Raw genomic sequence first — 18,437 nt, 5'->3', positions numbered from 1 at the left:
AGCCTGGGAGGCTGAGGGGGCTCCTCAGAGTGGGTCCCTGCAAGGGGGACCCACCGGCCTCTCCGGAGGGCAGCAGGTCTCTGAGCGGGTAGGGACTGGGAGAGGTCTGGGAGAGGTCTGGCTCCCCCACAGCAGGTGCACAAGCCCAGGGATGGCACTGGCAATATCAGAGCCATGTGCTGCATGAATGGCACAGGCAGCTGGACACATCAGCCTGGACTCAGCTGGGCACAGGGCCCAATAAAGCAAACAGGCTTGACTTGCCCAGCCACCCCACAGTAGTAGCCACCCCAGCCCATCCGCCTCCTTCCCCGTCCCCCAGGAAGGCACAGGCCAGAGCTGCAGTGCGGCATTTATTGGCCGGTGGATGGCTGGTGGCTGAACAGGCTCCAGGTGCGGAAGTCCCTGGTGGTGAACCGGGGGGTGTTGGTCGACAGGTAGGGGACATAGCCGGCCTTGCCCTTCAGTTCGCTGGTGCAGCGGTTGCGGTTGACAACTGGAAAGCAGGAGAGCAGGTGAAGGGGGCAGTGGTGCAGGGGCAGCAGCAGGGCATGGGCAAGTAGTCAGGCAGGGGGAACCCCAGGCCCACTTGGCCACAGCAAGGGACAACAGGAGCAGCCCCGGGTGGGAGGGCTCCAGGCAGCCATACCCGGTGGCCAGAGCCCCTTCAACTGACTCCCCAGCGAGGCAGACTGAAGGCTCCCAGGCCCACAGGGGCACCGCAGCTCCTGGTCCCAGTCCAGGGCTGGCAAGGAGCAGTGATACAATTGCCCAGGCCTGTGTGGAGTAACACTGGGACTAGGCACAAGGAGCCCTGTGTCTGGGGTGCTCCAGGATAGGTGACACCCCAAGTTACTCCTTGGGAGGACATGGAGGGAAGTCACGAAAGCACGGTAGTGATGGGCATGGTAACCAGTTGCAGTTGCTGCCCATCCCACCCCACCCCACCCCTTCACAAGCGCAGCAGGGGCCCAAGAGACCCTCCTTCCCTTCCCCACGCCCTTACCGTACTCCTTGCCCAGGATGGGTTTGTCTCTCCAGCGGAAGGCCCCCCACCGCGTGCTGGGCTCCAGGTACTGAGCAGGTACAATGGGGTCGTACCACGCCACCTCTCGCAGGTGCTGGGCATAGGCTGTGGGTAGGAGCAAGCACAGCCATCAGTAGGAATGGGAGGGCAGGAAAAGCAGGGACCCAAGCTGCCAGGGCAGCAGCTGATGCTGGGATTAGCCATAGGGGAACCATCACACTGCCCCGGGCAGAGAGCAAAGGAGTTGCCTTTTAACAAACACGTTCAGCTGCCTGATCACAGCCGCCTGGCGCAGCCCTGGATGGAGCCACGTGTCCCGGCCTCTCGTGTCCGTCAGACACACAGCAGCCCTCAGCACCATCCCGGGTCGTACGTTCTGCAGGCCAGGCAGACAGCAGTGGCACGTCTGCACTGGGCAAACACATACCCCCTCCTTCCTCGTCCCCCACTGTGGCTGCCTCGGGGGCATGCTGGTTTCCCAGACACTTCCAAGGGAAGGCAGCCCAGGGCTGGGGACCAGCCTGGGAGCTCCTCAGCCCAGGAGAGGTGCTTGCTAGAAGCCAGGGAGTGAGAGTCCGGGCTGGAGTGCAGCCAGAGCGTGAAGCACAAGGGAGATTTCAAAACAGAGGGCACATTCCCCAAGGATGCGGCTGGCTGCCGAACTAATACAGGGCACAGCGGGTGCGTGAGTGTACAGGCACTGCAGGTGGAGGCTGGGCATGACCCCATCCCCACTGCCAAGATCCAGCTGATGCTGCTGGACATTACAGGATGGTGCAGAGCATGTCCCAGTGGGAGCTGATCCATGGGGTCCTGGCACAGGGACCTCATGCCAGTAGGTAACATGCCCCCGCCTTTTCCAGTGCCAGCCTTGAGCACTAGCCTGGTGCACCTGCCTCTGCAACTGCTTTCACCTGCTGCTGACAGGAGCCCCGCTGCCCTCTGCCGGACGCTTGGTGCTTTGCTTGCAGCACATGTATGGGCAGGCCAACAGGGGCAGTAGCAGCAGGTGTGCGAGTCAGTGCGATGCCCCCTTCGTAGCCCTGAGCCTGGCTCCTTCCCACACCCCTGTGCCTGCAGCTCAGATACTCACCCCCCGCATCCCCAGCCCCTGCCATGGCCTGGCCACCTCTTGTGGAGATCGCAGGGCACAGATCTGCACCTCTTTTGCTGCAGCTTCCTCCCCTCTGCAGCCCCAAGCAGCCAGGATGCAGCCTGTGCAGAGCTCAGGGGTACAGGCACGGGAGCCCTGTCCTTGCCCATGGCCGGGAGGCTGAGACCAATGGTGTCTCATGGACCTGTGTCCCGAGGCTCTTCGCACATCAGCTCTTCGGGGCAGGAACTGTTTTGCTGCCCTGCATTCATCCAGCCTCTGGGACCTGACAGGTCTGCCCACGGCACCAGGTTTCTGACTCTGTGTCCTTCATTTGGTGGCTCCCACCTGCTGGCTCTTTGTTCCAGGCCTGTTCCTAGCTCCTTGCCTCTGACTCCAGTTCGAACCTGTCTGCAGACAGTCAGCTTCTGGCTGGTGGCTTTACTTTGGCAATAGCCTGCATCCCTGTTATAGCTACTGCTGCCTGCTCTGGACCCCCAGGCCAGTGGTGCCAGTCTGGATCCCTGCATCCTGCTTCTGATGCCCCCTGTCCCTTACAGACTGCAGCCTCCTGCCCCACTGCTTCTTTTCCACCCCACCTCTAGACTGGTCCTTCGCTGACTCCTCAGGTCCCCTGCATTGCAACCCTCTAGAGCCAGCCTCTCACCCACCCACATCCCAGTTGCACCAGCACAGCAAGGCCTTGAGCTCTGCTGGCATCAGTCAGCAGCACCAGGCCTAGCAATGACCTCACTAGATCCTAGGCTCTCTGAGGGTTTTATGCTGCTGCCTGTCTCCATGGGAGCCACTAATGGCTGCTTTATAGGGCTTCACTCACGTGGTTCAAGAGGTTGGTGATTAAGAGATGCTATAAACATGTTACCGCACAAAGGTAAGCAAGGGTTGTGATGGGGGCGGCGTTTCAGAAGGCGACAGGATAATGGCTGCAGGCAGCTAAGAGATCTGTCACCAGGGATTAATCCTTTACCACCACCTGTCTTTCAGCTCTCTACAAGCAGAGCCCCTAGTGAGATGCACAGTTTGTATCCTCAGCTTCTCCTGCAGCGTGTTCCCAGACTAACATCATGACTGCCTGTTCCCTTCCTGAACAAGTTGGGAAGACACGAGCAAGACAGCAGGTGTGCTGGATCCAAAACCCCTCAGTCACACAGCAGGGGTAGAGATCCTTCAGACCGATCTCCAGGTCCAAGTCCCCATTTCCCTACTCCTCGTGTCTTCACACACCAGGGCACAGGGAGAGGAAAATGGGTGCGAAACGTTGCCATAGCAGCCCCGGAGATCTCCGAGCACTGGGTGGCCCCTGCCACGTGCACCTGCACAGCACAGGTTGGGTGACACTGGAACAGGGCCAATAGCTCAGAACATTAATAAGAGCCCCAGCAAACGGCCGCCCCATTGAGAGCCATTGCAAAACGCATCTCCCCGAGGCTCCAGGCATACACAGACGCAAGAGGATGAGGACCTGTAGGGGAACCAGGGCATGTGCACACAACACAACTATGAGGGACTAATTCAGTCCAGAGTTTACCCTGTATAAGGAGCAAATTCAGCTGTGCTCATGGTCTGCCTGCAGCAAAGAGCTATTACAGTGCCAGGCTGCAAGGCAGCAGAGGAGCTGGTCTACTCTGAGCAGACAGCTGTCCTGGGAAAGATTGCTCAGAGCACACACCCACGCAGTACACTGGGGTAAGGATGCTCCTCGCTTTCCTGGAGTGGACTGACTTGCACTGCTGTAAAGCTGTGCACTGTACGTCCACTCCATTTAGACCAGAGGAAAATCCATCTCCTTTAAAGTATACGAGCTGTATCTGCACCACTCACAAATTTCTTTTTCAGGGCCTCTTAGCCCGTTATTTTGTATGTACTAGAGTAGCACCATGGAGCTCCGCTCCTGGACCAGGAACTCCATGTGATGACCTATCTACAAGCACACACTGAGATGGTGTCAGGCACTCCAAGCCCCAGCAGCACTTAAGGGAGAAGGGATATTTGACATTCACTCGTATTCTCCAGCCCTTGTGCTCATGCACCTGAGGGGTAATGAAAGAGCAGCCAACAGGAAGCCCTGGCCTGAAGACCCTGGTGTCCTAGGAAATGCAGCTCCCACTTGCATGTCTGCAACAACACAATACTTCCAATGATGTTGGAAAGGAGATGCTGCTAGACTCTGCTGAGCTGTGGTCTTCTAGCCTGGGAAGCACGGGCAGGATGGAAAGGGCAGGGCACTGGGAGGGAGAGAGACTGTTTCAATGCAGCTTCCCAGGTGTTCTCCAGAATGACCAGATACCCCAAGGGGCTCCCAGGGAGGAGGTACAGAGCGTTACATGCACTAGGCTTCACAACACAGGGAAACTGAGGCATGAAGCAGTTCAGCGATTTGCCCAGCAGCCCCCTAGCCAGGCAGTGGCAGAGCTGGGGCGTGCAAGCAGTACTCCTTCCCTTCCCAAGCATAGCCTGGACCACCTAGCTGCACAGTGGGGACTATTATAGAGACAGTGATGGGGGCCCCTTCAGCTTCCATCAGCAAGGTGCAGGAAGCAGGAAAACACAAGAGCAACATCATAAGGAAGCACTCAGTGCATGTCAAAAGCACCTCTGCCATGCAGAGTTAATTAGGCAACTGGCACTTGGTCCTGGTGCAAGCAGTCACTGGAACCAGCACACCTCTCTGGTGCTGTCCTCCCTGGGGCTGCCGGCTCACCTCCTACTGCTCTTTGCATAAGTTTCCCTACATGTTGGGGGAAACACACCGTGGCCAGCCCAGCACACAGTCCAGGTGCCCTGCCCCAGGCTCACATGCTGGCTGGCATCAAGGTGAGGATACAGCTTGGGGTCATGGGGGCAGGGAAGCACATCCTGCTCTCACTGTTGGTGCTAACTCAAGCTCCTCTGGCAGCAGGATGTCAGTGCAGGGCATGTGACAGGGGAGGGAGGCTGTGAGGAGTGCTTGGGGCTGGGCAGGCAGCAGATGCCTTGCTAAATTCAAGCCAACAGTTACCTTAGGGCAGTGGAAGCAGCTGCTGCTGGCATTAATCCCTGTGGGACCTGGCTCTGCAGAGGCAGGGCACCACCAACTGTAACAGCACAGGGTGAAACAAGAGGCCTCACAGGGCGTTGCAAGTGGCCCAGCCTCCCCTCTACGTCCCACCACTCCAGCTTACCAGGGGGCAGGGTTTTTTGCTCCCGCTTGGCATGGGCCTGGGCCCAGCGGTGGTAGGCCTCCCGGCTGACAGGGCTGGTGAGCGTGTACCAGGCATCCCGGTTGTCGCTATTGGTCAGCCCTGTGTACCAGGTCTGCCCGCGGGCATCCCAGCCCATGGGAGTGCACGACCAACGCACAGCCTGCTTCAGGATGGGGGCGTTGCGGGGCCCTCGCAGTGTCAGGTACTGGTCACTGCAAAACAAGAAGGGTGGTTAGAGCTGGGTGCTGGGCCTGCAAATGGGAGGTGCTGCATAGCCAGAGCCCCCACCATTGACTTGTCCGGTCACATCCCCTTCGACTCTGACCTGTGCCACCCGGGGCCTCTCACTCCTGAGTCTGGTCCAAGGGCACTAGAATATGGATGCGGGTGCAGCACCTGAGCCGGCATGGGGCTGCCCACAGCATGAGCTGCCCAAACCCCTCAGCTGCCATACTTTGGACTCTGATGATTTGCCTGTGCTGGGCTCCATGCCACTGCAAGCGCTCCATGCCCTACAAACAGGACTCCAGGCACCTCCCATCTGCCTGCCCCAGCTGCAAGGTGAACCCTGACGTGCCCCCACAGCACCAGGTCAGGGCCAAAAGGCAGGCCCAGCCCTGAGAGCTGGCAGAGGAGCCCACAAAAAGGTGCTTCCCCACAGCTGATCAGGGCTTCAAGGTTTACTCAGGTCAGAGCCGGGTCTAGAGAGCACATCTCCCACCCCATACTGATGGGTGGGTGAACAGCCAGCTGTGAAAGGGGACAGCCTGGAAGGTGGCTCGGCCCTCCCGCACCCCATATACACAGCAGGGAACACTGGGGGGGGCGGCGTGCTTGGGGGTCTATTGAGAACCAGGAGGCAGAGCAGGAAGACCCTTTTGGACCGAGGATTATGGTGCAGGGTAGATGGGTCCATGCTCCCCCGTTCCAACAACCTCTCACCCCTCAGCTCCGATGCTGGAGACAGGGAAGGTGCCTCGTGCCTGCAAAACACTCGGAGTATCTACACTGAAGCTGCCCAGGAAGCCAAGGCCCAGCTGGCCAAGCGCCACAGTTGGCAACAGAGCAGGCGCTAAATCTTGAGGCTGCCTCCCACCCCCACCGCAACCCTTTCACTCCAAGGAATGGGGGGGGGGGGAGCTCTCACCTGTACAAGGGTGTGGGGAAATCAGTTTCCAGAGTCCCCTGTGGGACGTATGGACGGTCGGCCTCCAAATCCAGGCCCTCCATGGCTGCCTCCTCTCAGCCCACGGCTCGCACTGCACCTGCAAGGCAGCTGCCATATCCAGGCTATTGTTGCTGTAAGGAGAGCATGGCAACCATCCCCCGGGCAACCGGGCAGCAGCAGGGACAGCCAGAAGTCCCAGCAGGCAGCGCTGGGTCCTGCAGGAGGGATGGCAGGTGGGCTAGAGCAGCTCCTCCAGACCACCGAGCCGGTGGGATTCAGGCCCCTGCTGGAGTAGGCCAGAGCTGATCCCCCTTGGGCTGTTCTCATCCTAGCCCAAGGACAGCATGGCCTGCCAGAGCTCAGCTGAAGATGCTTTACATCACCCCCTTGGGAAACAGGAGGAATAAGGAGGTTTTGGGTACCTTAATGGAGCAGGAATTTCCTCTCTGGAGAGATGCCTGCTCATTGGTTTGATGCATCTCCTTCACCAGAAAGCTACTAGTTCATTGCTCTGCTAAAGGAAGGGTCCCAATACACACAGAGCCTGTCCTAGCACAGCCATCCTCTCTGAGAATGTGGTCCTCCCACCCCACTCCCTTGTCACTGGTAGCAGGGATAGGGGCAGAAATCGAGAGGTTTGGAGGGGGTTAGTTTCAGATCCTCTACCTTGGATGCCCTAGAGGGTTTCAATGTGGAGGTGAAGCACATAAGGGGGTCAGACATTGAGGAAGAAGCAGCTCAGACAAACCGTGGACAGCCTGGTAGTTTGATGTCTAGTCGAAACCAACTTGGGGGCTTGCTCAAAGCTGTCGATTAGCAGGTAGGGGAGGAAGGAGACCTGCGTCCTGCCATCCCAGAGCCCTACGCTGGCAATCTCCAGTGAAATACACACAGCACAGATTGTGGCCGTTCCCTACTCCCCTAGTATGTGCTTCCTCTCTTGCCACCGATACCTCGGAGTAAGTATGTTAGCTACTCTGCTCAGCTTGCTGCTGTGTATGTGTATGACCCACTTCTGGGGGTGTCACAGTGAATGAGTGTGAGGAGCCTAGAACTGTGCAAGAGAACAGCAAAGTGGGTTAACAGTCCTACTTAATGGGCATGTCTACAAGAGACGCTTTATTGTGCAGCAGAGCTAATTACTGCGCAGTAAGCATCACCGTCTACATGTGCCAACCCTTACTGCACATTCATTTCTTGTACTCAGTTCATTTGCTACCTACAAATGCAAGTAGCAAATTAACTGCTGATTAATTATTGTGCAGTATGGCATGTATAGTTGGTAGACGGGTAGCAGGGGGAAGGAGATTGCTCCCTCCCTGCTCTCAGGAGCTGCCTGCTGCGGGGGCAGGCTCTGTCAATGAAGCCCAGGCCTGGACAGCGTCCCCCTGCCCCAGCAGCAAGGAGCTCCCAGTCCCAGCTCTGCAATTGCTTCCCTTTCCAAGCTCCCCGCCCCCGGGAGCCAGGGCTGGGAGCTCCCTGCTGCTAGGGCAGGTGGACGCTGTCGCTACCTGGGCTCTGCCACCTGAGCCTGCCCCAGCAGCAGACAGCTCCCAGGGACAGGGAGCTCTCTCTCAGTCCCCACCAGGAGACAACTGTCTCCTGGCCCTGTGCTCACCTGCCAGCCCCTGGGCTAGCACCCAAGGGAGCCTAAAGCTCCCCCTGGCTACTGCAGGGTGCCAGTGCAGGGCCGGGAGCAGCAAATTTACTCCCAAATTGCTGCACATGTAGGCACCTGCCCAGGGTGGATTTATCTTAGAACAGGGGCTCCCGAAGTTCTTATGCTGCGGCCCAGCAAACTATGGCCCAGCAGTCACCTGACCGCAGCCAGAATTTCTGGCTGGAAGAAAGGTAAGAATACCCCCACCCCCCAGGCAGTGGGGTGGGCCATACCTTGCGCTGCCACAGGCCCTGCGAAAGGAGCCGCGGCCTCTCCACCCAGCTCTGGGGGGCCGCAGTTTGCCAGTCCGCAGCCATTTCTGGTCCAGCAGCCGACCATGCTGCAGACCGGCAACCAACTTGCCACAGCTCAGCACCGGGCCATGGCCCGGGGATTGAGAACCCTTGCCCTAGAGTAAACCCATCCTGAAGCATTTGCATGTGTAGACAAACCCAGTGAGCTCTAGGAGGCAAACTTTACATAAGGCTGCTTTCAAGCCTAAGGCAACAGACGTTAAAACTGGCAGGTCAGTCAACTGATCAGTCCCTCTGCCAGAAGAATGGAGGGGATCAAGACTGAATCTAGCCTAGCCTGGGGGATACTAGCACATCCATCAGCTAAATTCCTACTGCAGGAATTACAAGAGAGGCGATTCTCAGCCAGGGTGCCATTGCACTATACTGTACCTTGACAGCCTTTCAAGGGTGACACACAATGGTATAAACTGGTGGGTGTACAGACATGATTCACAAGATAAAATGTAGAGCTTTCACATAGGAATCTGTAGTGTCAAAGACATTCTGACCTATTAGGATCTTTCTGAATTCTTTGCACAAAAGAATGGTTTTGTTTTGGGTTTTTTTGCCTACAGGAACATAGAGTGAAAGCTAAGAGCTGGCATTTCCCGAGTCTGAAAAAATTTGAGAACCACTGTATTAGAGGGTTGGGTGGAGACCAGAGAAAGCCAAATGGATTTACATACCACTGCAATCGAGACTACAATGATACCCCCACCCTTCTCCATTAAAACATCCCATCATATCTGTCCTGGGCCGTACTTTTTGTCTTATTATAAACAGATGTTTAAAAAAAAAAAAATGATGCAGAATTTCATGTTTATATGGTCACTTTGATTGTTGTCCCAAACCTGTGGTCATATCCTGCCCCAAGGCAGGGGAGTCTGTGGCATGAGAGTCCACTTAAATATCTGAGCACACAGCCAACTGGCATGCACAAGAGAAGACCACTCCTATACATGCTTCACGCAGTGACACACTTAAATTCACAACTTGTTTAATGCCAGTAACATTGCTTTACATGAAAAAGTTACAATGTTCTCTATATTTTCCATAGGATGCATTATATGTAACAATGCCACAAGTTCTTAGATTTATCTGCATAAACTCTGAGGGGAAACCCTTTGTTCAAACTGAACTGTACATTTCAGTACTTTTATGCTTCATACATTGAAAATACAAGCATACAAGATTTTTGCCTTTTTTTTTTTCCAATTTACAACGCTAATCAGCACACGCCAGACAGCCGGTCACTTCACACTAGTTGCCTACATGAAAAATCTAGACAAACTTGCACACCCACAAACACACACACGCACACCCTGGCGAGATACCTTTTGAGGGCACTTTCATGGACCCAGCCATCTACCTTCCTTGGCAGCTGCATGTGAAGTGGGACCATATGGTAGGGGAAGGGCAGGGAGGGGAATAGGGGTTGTTACTTGAATGGACATAAAGAAGCCAGTCACTGGAACAGTTCCCTTTACATTTTGCCATCATCCTTTTTTTAAAAGGGGACACTATTTTACAGTTCCGGTACTATAAGCAGAAGTAAAATAACTTCCCTCCTCCTCTCTCAGCCCCACCATTTATTCCCTTGGCAGATATATTTAAATGCTTGCCAGATTGCCAATTCACTCTACCATAAGTCAGATATGGATTGGGGGCAACTATCCTTCCCTGCTGAGCTGATCAAATAAGGAAGTGAAAAAGTAATGGTCCTATCTAAGAGCAGGTCTTGATTTGCTTTCTAAGCAAACAGAGGGATGGCAATGCAGTTGCCAAACCTGTGTGACTAAGTGAGGGGAATATTATTGAGAGAAAAAGAGAATGACTAAGGAGATACCCCCTCCCTGCTGGACTCTGGGAATGCAATTCTACACTGGAGCTGCAGTAGGAAACAAGGAAGCTCCCACACACATCCCTATAGCAGTTGGACACATCAGACCACGGCACTTCTCGTCTAAAGCTTGAACACTTCTTCAGGCAAACGTCTCAGCAGAAGTGGCTTTAAGGTGTATATATGGAAAAGCTTGGCTAATGTCCTCCGAGTCTGCTCTGCTCTATCACAAGGCAAGGAGAAGTGAGGATGAACTGTTAATAGTGCCTGCTTGAGGCCAGTGCAGTCACTCGCTCCTAAAAAGGGCAGACTAGGAACACTGCACATCCCAAGTTTCACCTTTCCCACCCCACAATAGTATCTGCAGGTATGCATGGCTTTCTGCCATTCCTTTCTATAAACCCCTCAGAGCTCTCTCATTAAATAGATGTGTGCATTTTCCAAATAGAAATCAAAGCATCTTGTCCCCTCAGGTGTTACACACACCTACCTCAGGGACAGCTTCAAAATTCCCCGTCCTTTGTTTAGAGACTGGGCATAAGAAATTAAGTGAGAGTTCTCAAAGCCTAGACTGCAGGTGTGATACTAATCTACAGAAGCAGCTCCCCCCCCCACATATAAACACATGCAGTACTTTCCCCTAGTCCACTCTACTCTCTTGTGGCAACTACAAATGGAACAGGCAGTGTTTATAAACCATGCTGAACCGCAGGTGGTGTTTTCAATTCAAACATGCTTGCCCAACTTAATCTAATTGGATAACAATTCTGCAGAGCTTTACGATGGATATTTCAGCATTGTGATGTTTAAAGATGCTAATGAATGTAACAAAACAGCAGGAAAGGAGTCTGGAAGCCATTAGACTATTTTTACAATTCCCAGTAGTTTCGTAGCAAGAAAACAGCAAAGCAGAGCTGGTTTGAGATTGTGACTGGGAATGGAGAGAGGGGCAGGGGAATAAATAAGAATTTTCTGATCCCACTTTTGGCTTTCAAGATGCCCAAGGCTGTCAACTTTGCTAAGGAACGTGGCATGTACCTGGCACACAAGAGCCTGGAAGCATCTGCAGTACACACAATGCTTGTGTCAAGCCACTGAGGAGAGCAGCATCCAGGCACTGTATGAATGGCATGCTCAGTCAAGGCCGTTGTGAACATGGAATGAATTAACCAATACATTTTGCCAGCCTCGCCACCTTGGATGCCTTTGCTTTCCAAAAAAATGGGTTAGTGATGTTTGGGGGGGGGGGAAGCAGCTGCGTTCCACACCTCCCCTAGCCCTGCGGTCCAATTTCACAAAAGGTATCTGCCTACACACTGTACTGACACAGGACGAGGTCTATACACACGCACGGAAAAACAACGACAAAAAAAAACAAAACAAAAAAAACAGGACACAGCACTTACATCCAAATGTGTTACAAAGGAGGCAAAGAGGTGAGCAGAAGAGCCAGAAGCACAGCTGGGTGAGCGTTGGCACATGTACAAAGTGAGACAGGAACAGGCTGCTGCAAGCATAACAGCTTCTCTTAAATTAAAAACAACATACACACTCAAGTGCTTTGCATCACATCCCACTGCATTCTTCACACAGGCTCCACACTGGCAGGATCTCTCTCCCATAACAACTTAAAAATGGGTCCCTGGCTTTGACCTAATTCATTAAAAAGAAAAAAAAAGAAAGAAAAAGCATCCAACCTCTCCCTTTCTTTAAAAAAAAAAAAAAAAAGTTGTGCAGAGATTTAGACATGATGTTTCCTTCTTCTTAAGTGGAAAAGACAATCGCCTTGCCTTGAAAACAGATCCACAGTAGTCTTTTTACATACTCATCTCAACTGGTTTTGTCCTCTGAAAGACACTCTGCAGTGACTGGTTTGCAATAATTGGCACAGAAGGAAGCTCCAAATAAACACTCCTGGATCTTCATAAAAGCCATTGTTTGTATGCATTCAACTAAAAATTTAAAGACCAGCCTTGAACATGTATTGTTTCTTTTAAAAAACAAACAAACGTTGATTGTGCAGTAATCTTTCCCTTCAAACACATGAGAAGGCCATTAAAACCTTTCTAAAAATTGAGAGACAAGAATTCATTTTTATAGCCAGGCATCAGAGGTGCTGAAAATTAAACTGATTTAAGTGAACGGACATATCAAGTACTGCAGCATCTTTTTAAGAATGGAGAACACTGTGTTAAAGAGGAAAAATAAGCATTTCTCCATTTTACCTGGAAAATGGATGCAAGGCTAGAACAGTGCCTTGTTATTTGAGAGGCCACTGCCCAGCTCAAAGGTGTGTCGCTTTGCACCAATTAGATCTGATCAAGCCTGGCTAGCTCCTGCTTTCAAAGATGTTGATCAAATTGCAGAATGAGAGACCCACAGCAGCATATTAAAACCATTCCCCCCAAAGAGACAAGGAAACTCTTCTCCCATCATATGTAACAAAGCAGCAGTTGGGATGCTCTTGGTCTGGTCTTAGTTAATGGTCCATATCATACAAGTTCTGCCCAGTGTACAACATCAGATTAGGTTTTTTTTTCTTCAGTTTTCCCTCTTGTACCCATGCCCCTTGATGAAAAGTGAAGCCTTTGGCAGTTCCATCACCCTCCCAGTCCAAATCCCACATACTGTCCAATATGGTTCACAATCATGTATTTAATAAGTATCTTGAAGGTCCATCCTTCAATCCCAGTGACACTTCCCTCCCCCTCTTCTGGTTGATATATTGGGGATCCATGCACGCCAAGTTAGTGGTTTTCTCCCGGTATATCATACTGTGGTCTCATGGTGTGCAGTAGGTGGGGTTTACCGTATCCTGGTGAAAAGGTTCAGAACAGACACAGACTCCTGGAAAAAGAGAAACTAGTGATGTACCCAAGATGCCCAATTCAGTTATTTGCTGAGAGATGAGTACAGCACATATAACATCACTACACTGCTGAGGAAATATTCCTGCAAGAAGCTTGCACTTGGGCACAGACAAGTCTAGGGAAAAGGGTCTGGAACCCTTCAAATGGTAGGTTCAAACTCCAAGCATCCTTGTTGCAAGAGATCAGCCATTCAGAGCACATAAACATGTATAGGGAAGAGCAAGTGCAATAATGGGAGAAATGGGTTAATTCCATAGTACATGTTTTTCATAATCACGAGGGAGTGAGTTTATTCTCCCTCTCCGCTCTGCTCCCCCTCCTCAAGCCCATTCAGGACATCATGGTCCTTAGTACTCTCTACTACCTCCTTTTGTGTTTGAAGCTACTTCTTGAACAGACCTGCAAAAGACTACTTTTGCTGAATTATATTTTGAGGAAGTCTCTATCTGTGGTACCTCTCAGGGTCAAATTTACAAAATCCCCTTTTTCTTAAAGTCATTGTTTTGTCCTAGCACAACTGTGCTACGAGTTAAAGGATACAGATGCCAAGGACACAACTGTAAGCATATGTGCAAGATGGTGTTGTGTCTTGGCCATGTTCTAGTGGCATGTCAGCAGCATAGCAAGATATCCAGTGTTATAAACACAGGTTGAAAACAATGTTGTGCTTAGCTGTAATATTCATCTGCGGGTGCATCTACACACGCAACCTGGGCAATGCAATAAACTCCAGTGCAGTTCACATCAGAGTCAACTGTGCCTGGACACAGTGTCTGCATGTGCACCTGGGACCGAGGTGAGTCTGACTGTTCTGTAGTTCCCTGGATCTTTTTTCTTCCCTTTCTTAAAGATGGGCACTGTCACCGTGAGTCTTCCAAAATAATGGCCAGAGGCTCTGCAATCACATCAGCCAACTCCCTCAGCACTCTTGGATGCATTGCATCCAGCCCCATGGACTTGTCCATGTCCAACTTTTCTAAATAGTCCCTAACCTGTTCTTTCACCACTGAGGGCTGTTCACCTTCTCTCCGAACTGTGCTGCCCAGCGTAGTAGTCTGGGAGATGACCTTGCCCGTGAAGACGGAGGTAAAAAAAAGGCATCAAATATTTCAGCCATTTCCTCACGATCTGTCACTAGGTTGCCTCCCCCATTCAGTAAGGGACGCACACTTTCCCTGACCTTCATCCTGTTTGCCAACATGCTTGTAGAAACCCTTCATATCCCTTGCTAGCTGGAACTCCAATTGCACTTTGGCCTTTGATTTCATCTTTGCATACCCAAGCAATATTCTTATACTCCTCCCTAGGCCTCTGTCCAAGGTTCCACTTCTTGTAAGCTTCCTTTTCGTGTTTAAGTTCACTGAAGTGTTCTTTGCTAAGCCAAGCTGGTCATCTGCCATATCTGCTATTCTTCCAGCACATCGGAATGGTTTGTTTGTGTCCTCTGTAAGGTTTCGTTAAAACAGAAACGTGTAGACTGTGATGCTTTACTGTGGAGCTAATTAGTCAACTCCACAGTAACGTTCACATGTAGATGCACCCTGTGTGAAGACCTAACGTGTAACTTTCAACTGATGATCACAAACCCCTTTAACCTTATGCCCAAGCTCTGACCCAGGCCCCACTCCCACAAAGACTTGCTACACGAACAGCTACAGGAAAGAATATACAAGAGGTGAACTGATCATGCACGAGAAACACCCAGAAAGCTGATAGCACAGCTAACCATTAAGCCTCAGCTTTGGTGACTCCTCTCCTGATGGATCTAGTCTGCTCCAGAAACTGACCGCTAGGGATTTGCTATGGATTTTACCTTTGTTGAGCGGGTTTTGCTGAAAACATTCCAGAATCTCAGGGTTTCGTCTCCAGCTCCTGTAACTATGGCTTCTCCATCAGGAGACATTGCCTAGGGCAAAGAGAGTGAATAAAGAGACTGCAAAATACATTTTATTGAGTGATCACAATCCCCACCCCCCCGTTCTCCAGCAGCGTTTGCTCTGAACGGCCACCTGAGATGATTAGGCAGGAGGAAATCAAAGTGCAAAATTTGGGAATAGACCTTATTTACATTCTACAGGATACTCAGGGGTAACTCCTACCTTTGGATCCCATTCCTGCCTAAAGCAGTATGTTTTATTTAACCTCAAGGGGATATGCATTAGCCTGTTATAAAAACAGCAATGAGATACAGAAATGTTGTTGGCATTTTAAGCCCTGTTAATTACACGAATGATTTTTACTTCTAAAACACTCTGGCTAGTACATATCCCTTCAACAAATTTGACTCATACTATTTTCTAGTGAAGCCTCCCAAAAAACTATGCGAGTGAGGGCTATGCACGTAAAGTGAACAAGAGAAGAATCTATCCAGAGGCAGAGGTGGATTAAACAACCAAATCACACTGGACATTTTATACTGTACTAAAAAGAAGAAACAGAGAACAGAAAATGGAAAGAGGGGAGAAGAGTAACGAAGAGCCTTTTATGCTAAAGCAGCTGCTGGTTTTACTACCTTAAGATCCAATTACTATGCTCCTTTGGGAATGAGAGAAGCTCACTTTTGGCAAGTTTTGACACCTGTCAAGATGTAAAATTCACCATACACTGTGAAGTGTTAAGTCAAGAAACCTATTCCATGTCAACAAGCAGGAAGAGCCAAATTATCAATGGCCCTGCTACATGCAGTTTTGCTTAACAGCAAATAGCTATAGAGAATCATAGAAAGTTAGAGTTGGAAGGTACCTGAGGAGGTCATCTAGTCCAACCTCCTGCTCAAAGCAGGACCATCTCCACCTAGGTCATCCCAGCCAAGGCTTTGTCTAGCTGGGCCTTAAAAACCTCCAAGAATGGAGATTCCACTACTTCTCTAGGTAAGCCATTCCAGTGCTTTACTACCCTCCTAGTGAGAAACCTTTTTCTAATATCCAACCTAAGCTTCCATTGCTGCAAGTTGAGACCACTGCTCCTTGCTGTCATCTGCCACCACTGAGAACAGTGTAGCTCAGAGATGGGCTAAATGATGGATCCAGCCAGCAGCTCCTGCCTGCATCACTGCAGCCAGTTTCCATGGAGACCCCAGAAGCATGGGGCCAGGATTTCTAAAGACTGGCCCCAGCAGTGTGGACAGGGCACGCGGTTGTGCGGGGAACTGCACTGCAAGATCCCAGCCCCAGAGCAGCTCCCCGCTCAGCCATGTGCTATGCCAGCACTGCTCAGGCTGGGCTCCATGGAAACCCCGGCCCTGCACTGTCATAGCCCCAGCACTGCTGGCCACAGCGACACAGGCAATGGCTGCTGGAAAATGGAGCCAGTCCCTAGTCTAGCTCCATCCACTTCGGAACCACCCTTCAAATCTATTTAATCTGCTATTAGATCCCCCCCACCAATCTTCTCTTATATAAACTAAATAAGTCCAGTTCCCTCATCCTCCCCTCATAAGTCACATTCCCCAGTCCCTGAACCATTTTCATTGCCCTCTACTGGACTATCCAATTTGTCCACATCCTTTCTGTAGCAGGGGACCTTAAAACTGGACACAATACTCAAAATTTGGCCTCACCAGTGCTGAAGAGAGGAATAATCACTTCCCTTGATCTGCTGGCAACACTCTTAATGCAGTCCAGCATGCTGTTAGCCTTCTTTGCAACAAACACACACTGCTGGCTCATATCCAACTTACTGCCCACTGTAACCCCAAGTCCTTTTCTGCAGCGTTGCTGCTTAGCCAGTTCGTCCCCAGCCTGTACCAAAGCATGGGATTCTTCCATCCTAAATGCAGGACTTTGCACTTCTCCTTATTGAACCTCATGAGAATTCTTTTGGTCCAATCCTCCAATTAGTCTAGGTCTCTTTAAATCCTAGCCCTACCCTCCAGCGTATCCGTTACTACCCCCAGCTTGATGTCATCTGCAAACTTGCTGAGGGTGCACTCCATCCCATCTTCCAGGTCACTGATGAAAATATTGAACAAAACCAACCCCTGGGGCACTCCACTTGATACTGGCTGCCAAACAGACATGGGGCAATTAAACTACTACCCTCTGGGTGTTTATACATGTGTTCCAGGTTCATAGACATTAGGGCTGGAAGGGACCTCGGAAGATCGAGTCCAGCCCCCTGCCCAAAGGGCAGGAAGTCAGCTGGGGTCATAGGATTCCAGCAAGATAGACATCCAAATGTCTCTTGAAGGCGTTCAAAGTAGGTGCTTGAACTACCTCAGACAGCAGTCTATTCCAAACCTTGGGGGCTTGGACAGTAAAGAAGTTCTTCCTTATGTCCAGACTGAAACGGTCACGGTGTAGCTTGTGACCATTGGATCTTGTCATCCCTTCGGGCGCTCTGGTGAACAGATGTTCCCCCAGATCCTAGTGAGCACCCCTGATAAACTTATAGGTGGCCACCAGATCACCCAAGCCTGTGCTTTTCCAGGCTGGAGTCCCATAGCTCTCAGCCTCTCATTGTAAGGTCTGTTTTCCTGACCTATCATGCGTATGGCTGTCTGCTGGACTCTCTCAAGCTTCTCCACATCCTTTTTGAGTTGTGGAGCCCAAAACTGGACACAGTACTTCAGCTGCGGCCTCACCAGGACCGAGTACAACGGGAGAATGACATCCTGGGATATGCTCAAGAAGCATCTATGGATGCAAGCCAGTGTTTTGCTTGCTTTACTGGGTGCAGCATTACATTGAAGGCTCATGTTCATCTTGTGGCCAATCCCCTCAAGTCCCTTTTGTCTGAAGTGCTAGCCAGTGTAGCACTGCCAAGCCTATAAGCATGCTGCGGGTTTTTCCTCCCAAGGTGGAGAACCTTGTATTTTTCGGTGTTAAATGCCATCAGGCTCTCGTATGCCCATTTCTTGAGCCCATCGAGGTCAACCTGGATTGCCTTCCTGTCCTCAGGTGTAGACGCTTTACCCCAAAGTTTGGTGTTGTCAGTGAACTTGGCCAGTCCGCTTCTGAGGCCAACATCCACGTAGGTGTCGGGGGCACTTTAATTACTGCGGCTCCGAGACTTGCGCTAATTAAAAGCACCCAGACGGTCATGTGTATCAGGATCCCTGTACTGAAAAATGACAGCAGGGCACTTTAAAAGTGCCCCGCTGGCATTTTTCAGCATGGGCATGCTGATGCCCGTGATGCTGGGGGCTGCTGGAGTGTGACAGTTTCCACACTCCAGCAGAATCAATTAATCAAGTCTGCTCCAACGCTCTAGAACTACAGCGCATCAGAGCAGGCATGTGTATAGGAGCGTTCTCAGCCCAATGCTTCAGATAGTTTTCTA

The 18,437-nt window shown here is 51.3% G+C and overlaps 2 protein-coding genes across 5 annotated transcripts in view; both read right to left on the bottom strand.

The window, feature by feature from the left end:
• Positions 1-340: 340 nt before the first annotated feature.
• TEKTIP1 (tektin bundle interacting protein 1) lies at positions 341-6,648 on the bottom strand. Its single transcript, XM_006267380.3, has 4 exons — positions 6,471-6,648; positions 5,303-5,535; positions 1,007-1,132; positions 341-496 (listed from the first exon to the last, which is right to left on the bottom strand). Exons 1-4 carry the CDS (start codon positions 6,551-6,553, stop codon positions 354-356), a joined length of 585 nt encoding a protein of 194 aa, XP_006267442.1. The 5' UTR covers positions 6,554-6,648; the 3' UTR covers positions 341-353.
• A 2,779-nt stretch (positions 6,649-9,427) lies between these two features.
• FZR1 (fizzy and cell division cycle 20 related 1) overlaps positions 9,428-18,437 on the bottom strand; it is a 33,478-nt gene continuing 24,468 nt past the window's right edge. For all 4 annotated transcript variants that reach the window (XM_006267381.4, XM_014599851.3, XM_059719861.1 and 1 more), the window contains exons 13-14: positions 14,971-15,063; positions 9,428-13,134 (exon numbers count right to left, since the gene is read on the bottom strand). In XM_006267381.4, coding sequence (XP_006267443.1) covers positions 13,093-13,134; positions 14,971-15,063 — 135 coding nt within the window. In that variant the 3' untranslated portion in view covers positions 9,428-13,092. The remainder of the gene's footprint in view (positions 13,135-14,970; positions 15,064-18,437) is intronic.

The sequence above is a fragment of the Alligator mississippiensis genome, chromosome 16 (genome assembly GCF_030867095.1).
Source record: "Alligator mississippiensis isolate rAllMis1 chromosome 16, rAllMis1, whole genome shotgun sequence".
NCBI lineage: Eukaryota > Metazoa > Chordata > Crocodylia > Alligatoridae > Alligator > Alligator mississippiensis.
This window is presented reverse-complemented; position numbering and strand designations above follow the sequence as displayed.